Source organism: Gossypium raimondii, chromosome 4, assembly GCF_025698545.1.
Source record: "Gossypium raimondii isolate GPD5lz chromosome 4, ASM2569854v1, whole genome shotgun sequence".
NCBI classification, from domain to species: domain Eukaryota; kingdom Viridiplantae; phylum Streptophyta; class Magnoliopsida; order Malvales; family Malvaceae; genus Gossypium; species Gossypium raimondii.
The window spans coordinates 1,909,711-1,920,729 of NC_068568.1; the positions used below are offsets into that span (position 1 = coordinate 1,909,711).

General features: G+C 31.6%; 1 protein-coding gene across 1 annotated transcript; it reads left to right on the forward strand.

Moving 5' to 3' along the window:
- Positions 1-7,680: 7,680 nt before the first annotated feature.
- On the forward strand, positions 7,681-10,361 carry LOC105780848 (cold-regulated 413 plasma membrane protein 2). Its single transcript, XM_012605368.2, has 5 exons — positions 7,681-7,745; positions 7,825-8,004; positions 9,014-9,121; positions 9,203-9,273; positions 9,996-10,361. The coding sequence occupies exons 2-5, from the start codon at positions 7,838-7,840 to the stop codon at positions 10,247-10,249; spliced, it is 600 nt and encodes a 199-aa protein (XP_012460822.1). The 5' UTR covers positions 7,681-7,745; positions 7,825-7,837; the 3' UTR covers positions 10,250-10,361.
- The last annotated feature ends 658 nt before the right edge of the window (positions 10,362-11,019 follow it).

The following is an 11,019-nucleotide window of genomic DNA, read 5'->3' on the forward strand; positions in this document are numbered from 1 at the left end:
CCAAATACAAATGCTCACATTTCCTTGATAGGTGGTCATGCACCATGTATGGTTTGATCCGGTGAGACGCTTCCTCCCTATTGAACCCGTCACTTCTTTATATAGACTAAAACATTCAGGCTCTCCACAGAGTCGAAAATAAAAAACAATACTAACCTATCAAAGTTCGTTGACTCTTAATATATATATATCTTGGACACTTGGCTACTGTTTATAGTATATAGAAAGCTATTTGGTCGTAATTGTCTGCTATGCATCCAACAAATCTGCTAAATGAAGCAAGAAAATAAGTGAAATACGAGCAAGAAAGATGATGGCATGTGGCACTCAGTCACCTCATATCATTCCATTTGCATAAATATATTATATTTTGAAGTGTTTATAAGATGAAGAAATGGTAAGCAAAAAACAGACAGTATCAATAAGGATAATATACATAATTAGAAGTGCGACGGTCATCAATTTCTAATAACATGTCCCCATACCCTGAACAAGATTTGCACAAACCCAAATGCATTTATATACACGATTTGACTTTTTAGAAAAAGAATTCAGACTTAGCCCTTGTTTATCCGAATCACTTCCAATCCAGTTTGCTTTGGTTTCGGATCCTTTTAGGTTTGGATGGTTTTAATATAGGTAAATTCGGATTCAAGTTCAGATTATATCAGGTTGTGCCAAATTTAAACTCTCTTAATTACAAATAAACACTCGAATAAAAGAAAAGAAACTTTACCCAACAAGTGTTTATGTATAAAGTTTGAATACAAGAAGAATAAAAATAAATAAATCATAAAATATATGCTCTTTGATCTTTGAAACTTGTCTTTTGTCTTCATTGGAGTGTTATGAGACTCTAGTTGTTTAGGTTAGTTGAAGGTAGATTTTACTCGTTTTGGAGCATTAAATGTGTGAGTTATTATAGCCTTGCACATAGGGATGTCAAAATTCGAATCGTCCAATGAATTTCAAATTGTTTTGCTCTGAATGGAGTGATTTTTTTTTTGAAAAGTGTATGCAGGGGCGGGACGAGGTGGAATTTTTTCTTTTGAAAAGTGCGTATGGAGCAGTTATAGTAATTACTTGCCTCACCTACCACCACTCCAATATATGAAATTACTATTTTATCCCGATTTTGCCGAGGGAGCAACCCCATTTTTTTATCTTGAATTGGTCAAAATATGCAAAATTTCTTACTTTTCGTGGAGGATTAGATCCATTAACTAGGGGTCTTGGTTGACTGATATTGCACAGGCCTTGGCCTCCCAAAATGAATTTTTTTTTCTATATAGTCCATTTAATTTTTAGAAAATCACAAGTTAACATAATAGTAAAATTATATTTTGGCCAATTTTTTATTCATTTCTAATCCCCTAAAACAATTTTATGACTTCACCTAGAGGTGTTCATGTGTCGGGTTGGGCCCAACCAAAATTTTAGGCCCTTTTGCTAGGCCTGGCTCGAAAAATGGGCTTAAAATTTTGTCCAAGCCTGACCTATATAAAAATGTTAAAACTTGGACCCGGTCCAGCCCGCACATATTAATTTTTTATATAATTTTAAAAAAAATATAATACATCAAAAATACTAAAAACATTAAAATAAATGTTTCCCAACAAATTGAAAATAATTTTTAAAAAAAAATATGTATACTTAAATAACACTAAGATATGTGCAAATAATTAAGAAGCAAATGCCTCTAAAATAGTAACAAAATTAACAATAAAACAAGAGTTATACATTATCCAAATAATAACAATAAAATAGTAGCAATATAATAGTGAAATGGTAGCAAGATAGTGAAAAAAAAACAAGAAGAAAATATCAACAAAAACAGTAAAAAATAATTTTTCTTTTTTGCATATTCGGACCAAGTCCGGGCCAAAAAGACCTTACCCGAGGCCCATCCCATTTTTAAATGGGTCTTATTTTTTTTTTGTCCAAAGCCATTTTCCGGACCTATATTTTTACCCAAATTCTCCCACTTTTCGGACGAGCTGAGTGGCCTAACCTATGGACGGTTCTACTTCACCCTTCAACCTTTTATCAAAGTTATGTAGCTGAAACTTCTCTCGAAGGTTCCTAGCCTTTTCATCCGTCATTAGTGGAAAGATAGACTTATCTTACATCATGTTTATATTACAAACATTCAATAATTCTCATAATAATACCATAAGCTAATGAATCAACCATTACAATCCAAAGAATGCATATTGCTACGTCACAATCTAAGAGAAAACCCATGTTTGATGATCATAGAGGGAGATTTTCTTTTTTGCTTGTCACTAAAGTAAGTGATGGATGAACCCTAATGGTTCGTTGATATCATTTTCAAACCTTAAAAGAGATCTCCATAATGGGGTTTATTGGGATGATTCAATCCTAGCCATAATTTGGCAATCAAGATCCTTTTGGAGTGATGGCTTAGTTTCAATGATTGTCACATTGCTCAACTTTTGAACAACTCCATGACATTACGTACTCACATATACTTTTTCTGCCATAGTTTTTTTCTCTCATTTGATGAAACATAGAGAAGAGGTGCAAAATTGTTTGGTGGTCAGCCAATCACTATTATTTGCTTTCCAAACTAGACAAGTCATTTTTAATCGAATGATATTATATATAGGCCAAAACATATTATATATAGATAGATATTTAGAATTAAAGCAGGGACCTGATAAAAAATATTAAAGTAGGTCGAATTATAATTTTTGGCTCTTTTACTATGCTCAAATTTGGGATTTAATCCAGGAGCGAATTTAAAAGTTCATTTAGGGGGCATAATTGAATAGTAAATTTTCGAGGGGTCAAAACATGATTTTATAATGTATTAATTTATCATTTCATCATTTTTGAAGGGAATAAACATAATTTTATCATTTTTGAAAGGAGACAAAATACAATTTTATCATACTTTAATTTTTAATTTAATCATTTTTATAAGGGACTTAAATAGAAAATTTCCATTTGGGAAGTCTGCGCCCCTCATATTCGCCCCTGGTTTAATCCTTGTTGATATAATTTGATTATTTTCAAATAATTAACACTATTAATTATTTTAGCTAAAATGATAGTAGAATTACTTACAAGTGTTAAATGTAGCGGTAAGGCTCATTGCATTCTTAGGGGTTCGAACTTTGGAGACAACATTGTAAATAGAGACAACCATGAACCAGAAAAAGATTAGTTTTCATGGTTCATACGAAACAAACTTGAAGGAAACTTTGATCATAAAAAAAAAAAAAGAATTGTCAACATTTTAATTAAAATAGTACGTAAATACGAGAGTTAAATATCAAATTTGAGCATAATACAGGGACAAAAACAAAATTTGACGAATAAAGTATTACTACCCGATCCATCATGTTTTCTTTGTTCTAGAAATAGACATTAATAATGAAAACATGAAAGAGACAAATCAACATTAAACAACACAAACTATCCCTACAATTCTTGCCACTCTTCACTAGTGCACTAACTTAGGTCCCATCCCAACAATTTTGCTTCAAATATTTTGTCTTCAAAAACCCATTCCACAGCTCTTTCGATATCTCTTGAGCAAATGAAAATAAAAATAAAAATGGGGTCCCAACATTGATCTATTATTGATCCACAGATGGAGAAGAAGAGATCCCTAATAACCCTAGCACCAATGGAAGCTCCACTTTTAGCTCTACAACTGTCTCTCTTTTGCAGCTTAATTATTGGACCATACTCTCTGATCTTCAAGGAATTGGAGCCATTGTTAGTGCTTTTACACATGGCTTGCTTCTCTTCTCAAACTTTAGAAACAAACAAAAATATTCAAGAATCATGGACTAATCAACACTTCATCCTCACAATCACAAATAAGAGGAAGATAATTTGCTTTGATTAATTTAGGGTTTCATATATCTTTTTCATGCATTATTAATGGTAATGGTGACTTTGGTTAAGTATAAACATTAAAACTATATATGAAATTTGATTCAATGTATAATGTTATATATGAATTTTGATTTTGTGTAATTTTATACATGAGATTTTGATTTGATTTGATTCAATTTTTAAAAATCATTAACCAAAAATTAATATGGAAAAATTGAGAATCGAACTGAGCCCAGCTAAATTGTGATGGATAATTAAAAAAATTCCAAAAATCCGACCAAACCAAACTGATATAACCCCTACTAGTAACATCATTGAATTAACATTATTTTATGTTGATAAATTATATACACAAATAATTGTATTAATTTAATATGAATATATATATATATATATATATATATATATTCGTTTCTTTAAATGTGTACAAGTGGATTAAAATCAAAGTTTCATTTATACATATGAACCACAATTAAACTTCATTTGTATAACTGCACCAAATCAAAGTTTATGTATGATATTACATATTAAACTAAAGTTAAGTATAAAGTTAGAGGAACAAAGTTTTAAGTTTTTTCATTTAACTAAAGATTTAAAATGCTTAAATTTAACATTTAACATATTGGAGGTCCTTGAATAGCAATTCTACCATTTGGTATGGGGGCAAGGCCCTTGCCAATCTCTGCTTGAATACTCAGGTTTGAGCCCCACAATGTGCAATTGTGATATAAAGGTCTCTATTATGACATTGTGTGTATGCTATGTGTGGTTTTATCCGATTCTTTTCGATTTAATTTGGTTCTTCATCTGTTATACTTTATACTAATTTGATTTTATATTGTAATTGGTTAAAAATATATTTGTATTCTACCTATAAATATACTATATTTGCAATAGTCAAACTTTCAAAAATTATTTTGCACAAAAAAGAAGAAGAAAACTTATTTGTTTTATATTTATTTTCTTTAGATGATAAGTCCTTGGGTTAATGGTATTAATTGAATTGCTAGGTTGATAGATATAATAATCATATCGTAATAATTTAATTAGAATATTTTAAAGTTTGAAAATCAATGTAAAATATAAAGGGTCGGTATTTGGTACATTGATAGTGTACTTTTTTTTATTTCAAGCGATATTAAAAATTGTCATATGTCTTTTATCAAAGTTATTTAGTGTTTTAATATTTTACTATACCTCTATAGAGCACTTGTCAATCTACTAAACTTACTTGTAAAGTCTAAAAACCTTACTAACGGTATACCATAAAATATGGTTTAAGGATGTCGGATGAATTAACCTAAAATAAGTCAAATTTTAATGGCTTTTAGTCCTAATAGATAGTCCATTCCCCTAATAAAAGGCCAAGTTTGCAACCTTAGAAATCGGCCTTCTTCACCAAACTTGGAAAGCAAAGTGGCCCAAGAAACGAAGCCTCCATTAAAACAACCTCATGAACGTGGGGGCAGCTACATAGCATTGGGTTTGTTTGTGTGTCATCAATGAAAGCAAAGAGAGTAGGATATATAGAGAACCATCCATTTGTGCTTCCCCTGCAATGGAAACGAGGCTTATGGGCCTATACCTTGAAGTTTGTATACATAGTCAACAACATTTGAAGTTTGTATATATATTGTGTCAACACTCTTTGGTATGAACATAATACTTGCCAATCATACATCAATTTATTTATTGCTCTGATATGAAACTTTATATATACAAGTTTAAGAAACTGAATCTTTCTCTTCTCTTTTTACATCCATACACTCAACTACCTTCTTACTTCCTCCCGTACTCTTACCTTTTAAGGAATCAAAACCCCGACTACCCACAACCACCTATGACTCTTTGCCTTTTAAATGAACCGTCACGAACCACCATAATCTCAACCTTGTATAACACGGACAATATGCATGATGCTTTCCATTTGGCTGAGGTAGCATCTAAACTATTTTTGTGATTAAATTCCAGTGCTTTTCATGGTAAGTTTCCTTTATATATGCTTTTGACTTATGCCAAAGATCAATAGGAAGTAGGCCAGAATTGTTTTTGTTGTTTACTACCCTTCTTTCAACCCTTGATCATGTGCACTGTTGTTATTTGTGGCATCATCGTCCAGCTCCCTTTTCGTGCACAACACATTGTAGATACATATTGCCTTTTTTCATGTACTTGCACATTCTTTAAAATGGAGTTCAATAATATAGTCAACGTGAAGCAACCATGTCTCTTGATGCAAGTAGTTTCTCTTTGAAGTTTTAACATTCACCTTACATTAATTTTTAATTTTTACCATAAGATTATGTTATCAAGCACACTTGGGTATGGTGGTTAGGTATGTACCATTTTCATGTAGAGAAATTATATTTTAAAAGGGTTAATCTTAAATTAGTCTTCATGTATTATAAAATGGACATGAAAGATATCTGGTCATATAAAAAAAACAACTATTTATCTCTATAGGTTTTTATCTACTTTCTTCTATATCTGTTTATAGGCTCCCTTAAAATTTGAGTAAAAATATTGGGCTCGAAAAATAGATTTGAACAAAAAAAATGACCATTTAAAATATGAGCTAAGCTCGGGTTTGAACATTTAAGATTAAAGCCTAGCCAAACTAATCTATTTTTAAGTTTTTGATAACTAGGGTAGGGATGGGGTTGCTAATGATTAAACTCAAACTTTCATGTCACAACGCAAATGCTTTTGTCACTAGGTCAAGAGGTTGTTGACAGTTTGTAATGTTTTATATTATTTAAAATTTATATATTATAGAATTTATAACATATAAAATTAAATCTATAGTAATATATAACATTACTATAATCTAAACTTTAAAAAATGTTAATATGACTATATAGAATTTTAATAAATAAAATATATAAAATTATTATATATTCAATTAAAAATAATATAAATACTTTTTTAAATAAAAAAATGTAGACCTGCTTAAAATGAGTTTAGGTAAAATTTTAGATTCATATTTCAGGTTGAGTTGACTTGGACAATAATATCATACTTAAGACACACCTCTCTAGCAAGGTCTCTCGTGCTTTCAATAGAGTGCCACCCACATTTGCTTAACTTTCAATAGCTTACGCTTTGATGAACGCTAATCTCGATGCTTCATATCTAAATTGCCTAGTTGTTATCATTCTCATTGTCGTGACCCCTCCATCGATGGTTCCGACAGACTCCACGATGATGCTTGCTATTGTTTTTTAAATCAAATTGGTTGATCAAATCGAAAACTAGTCGAAGTATTAATTCGAAATAAGAGATTGAATCAATTGATCGATTAAACTGATTTATATAAATTTTTATTTTTTTAATAATTTATTTAATTAAATTGGACAAATCAATTAAACCGATGTCCTAAAAACTGATGATCACCCTAATTCTTAAAACCTTGGTGCTGGCCCTCTTTCGGACTTTGCCATGGTTTCGACTCCCTGTTGGTGGCAGACTTACCAACGGTGGGTACAACAGCCTCTGTTTTCTTGGACGGCCCTAATCACTCTCTCACTTTCTTCCGTCGTTCACGACGGTGACCGGTGGATAAGGGAGGCTAGGATTTGTCCTCTCATTGGATAGGGATTTGGGCGTGGCTTAAGCTCTTTATTCCTTGTTTTTTTTTTCCTGAGCTTTTTTGGGTCTTTGCTTATACTCTTTCCACGTGTAATAAATCTATATGTTAAAAAAAGTACAATAGTCCAAAAAAAATCCAAAGTCACCATTTCTCTCCACGTGGCACCTAATTTTGCTAAAATTACCTAAATACTTTCCCTCATAACACTTGTATGCTTTGCATTGGTCACCACTTTGCAGGCTTTCCATTTGTCAACTCTTTGTCGTCTCCATACCCATTATAACTTGTAAGCTTCGCTTCTTCGTTTTTTTATTATCCAATTTCCTTTCTTTTGTAAATCACTGAAACTATTTGTCAATCAATAGTGATTGGAAAAAGATGAGTTACTTGGCAATGAGGACTAAGCAAGAAGCAACTTATCAGCTCAGTTCTGATTACAAAGAGCTAGTCTTTGCTGCTAAAAAGCTTGCAAATCATGCCATCAAATTGGGTTCTTTGGGGTTTGGGGTTTCATTTCTTGAATGGATCGCTTCTTTTGCTGCCATGTATGCCCACTTTCTCTTTTTATCTCTTTCTTTTGTTCATAACTTTATTCCCAGATTTTTCTCTATGCTTAATTAAATCCTAAGATATATGGTAGTTTTCTGCTGTTAGATTGAATATAATAGTTCATGAGTTTTGGTATGAATTAAAGGATTATACAGATTTAACAGTTTGATACTCTGTAATACTCTGTTGTTTTTTACTCTGATGAATTTGAGTTTAAAATTTTTTGAATTTGTTTTGAATTCAATTTGTTTTAGATTAGGTTATTCGGATTTGAGGTTTGGATTTTTCGAGTCGAGTTTTACAAGTTTCGGATCAATTTGAGTTGCGGTTATTTCAAGTTTAAGTCATTTGCGGATTTAGGTTCTAGCTGGATTGTTTTGGGTCAGGTTAGTTTCAAGTTCGGTCAATTTGGGTTTGAATTAATTCAATTTAGGTTGACTTTTTTAGGATAAGTCGAGTTGGTTGGAGCTTGAGTTTCGAGTTCACATTGTTTTAGATTAGAGTTATTCGGTATTGAGCGAAGCTAGAAAATATTTTGTGGAAGCCAAAATCAAGTTTATATTTTTATTAGAACTAAAATATAATTTTACGATTTTAGTAATTTATATATTTATAGTTTTTAAAGGATAAATTTTAAATTTATCATTTTTGGGTAAGAATATAATTCTACCATTTACTAAATTAAAATTTTGTAAAATTTAAAGGTTTAAAAGTGAAATTTTACATTTTAAGAGGGTCAGGGCCCTTGCCATCTCCTGTCCCGAATGTTACAAGTTCGTATCATTTTATGTTTAGGTCGTTTAAGGTTTTAGATTTGATCATTTCAGGCTGCAATTATTTTGCCTTTGCATAGTTTCAAGTTTCGTCCGTTTGGGTGTGAATTAATTCATATTCAGATTGACTTTTAAAAATCAAATCGAGTTAAGTCGAGTTTGTCCGATCTTTTCCTCAATTGGTTAAGGAATTCTAATGGTTTACTATGCTCTTCCTTGTGGTTTAATGCAGTTACTTATTAATCTTGGACCGAACACATTGGAAAACAAATATCCTTACAACACTATTAATCCCATATATTTTCTTGAGTCTTCCTGGGATACTCTTCAGCGCCTTCAGGTAAAACAAATCCATGTTTTGAGCAAAAACACGATTCATTCTTGTACCTCAAGTGTTAATGAACCATTTTGGTCGTTGCAGGGGAGACATTGGAAAATGGATTGCTTTTGTTGCAGTTGTTTTGCGCTTGTTCTTCCCTAGACGTTTCCCGGGTACATATAATGCTTGTTTCACTATATCGATGTCTTCCTCGATGACGGATCTGGCTCGAATATAAGTTTCGGGAGGATACGGAAGATTAAGTTCAAAGGGTCGAATATCCCTGTGAGCTTCGAGAGAGTTGGAGCTTACGCTTCTAGACACGCTCCTATGTTTAAGTTAGACTTGATCATGGGTCGAGTTACCCGTCCAAACCCGAAAATTCACCCGAAAAATAAGAGGTTTTGAGGAAAAATATAAGATAAAAAATGAGTTTAAATAAAAAATAAGGTCTATTACCTAAACGAGTCTTGCTTTGAGTAAATAGGAATATGTAGACAATAGTAAAAAGGCCAAAGTGAGAATTTTACTACAATACAGAGACCAAACAAAAAGTATAGATGGCTAGAACTGAGAGCCAAGGGCAAAGGCAAACAAGTAGCAGTGGATTTGTCATTTAGTCTCTTAAATTTTTATAAAATTACATATTAGTACTATAGTAAAATTGCGTTTTAATCCCAAAAATTTATGATTCATATCTTGTCCTTCCTAAACCAATTTTTTAGCTTCGCTCCTGATGAGAGCCGAACTTATACCTAGCATCTGGCCCTACCAGTGCATTGGTCTACTTGATCTACTTAGTTACTAGTTTGTTAGCTCTGTATCCTCGGTTGCTCGAGGTACTTGTTGGCCACATTGTCTTGTTTTGATAATTAGTTGACCACCTTTGGTGCAGATTGGTTGGAATTACCAGCAGCATTGGTTCTTCTAATAGTGGTTGCTCCTAGCTTATTCTCAAGCACATTAAGAAGCAGCTTGGTTGGGGTAATAATATGCCTTGCCATTGCTTGTTACTTACTTCAACAACATGTCAGGGCGTCAGGTGGGTTCAGAAATTCATTCACAAAGGCACATGGAATATCAAACACAGTTGGGATTATTCTTCTTTTGGTCTATCCTGCTTGGGCTTTGCTTCTTGAAATCCTGTAGGTTCTGTATTTTTTATTGCATTTTTTCCTTGTATATTATTACAATTATAGTTTAATGTATTGGTTCTTGTATTGACACATTTTAGAAATAAATGTCTTTTTTTTTCCATTTAGTGAAGTTGGTATGTTTACTATTCAAGTATTTTAGGGTAAACAATATGGTAAATTTTTTTTTGTCACCTAACTATAAAAAGTTACAAATTGATTATCCAACTATTCGGTTTTTCTTTTTGGTCACTAATCGTTAAATGGTTGACAAGTAGATGATGTGACAATTTTAAAATTGATATAATAACAACTTTAACCCTCAACATTTATATATTGTGTCAATTTAGTCGAATTATCCTCAATGCTTCCACATTGAGTAATTTGTTTTTCTTTATTGGGTTTGGCTCCATTCCATTATTTTTTCATTCATTAATATCTAATGTATGTTGAATAAAAATTTACAAGTTAATTTTACATTTAATAGATGAGTCCTATCTGGATCCTACACATATGAATGGTGATGATCATCATAAAGGATACTAATGGATGAAAAAATAATGGAGTGGATCTTAACCTTTTTAGTGATTCTTTCATCTAAAAGCTAAAAAAAGTTTGTCAACTGAATTTAATTGAAATATACCAAAAATAGAAGCATTAAAATCCAAGATAATAATTTTCATCTTTTCTCATTTAAAGCAAAATTGTAAAAGAAGAAGAAGAAGAAGAAGAAGAAGAAGAAAAGACCAAATTATACAATGTATAAATATTGAGGATAATTTTTTA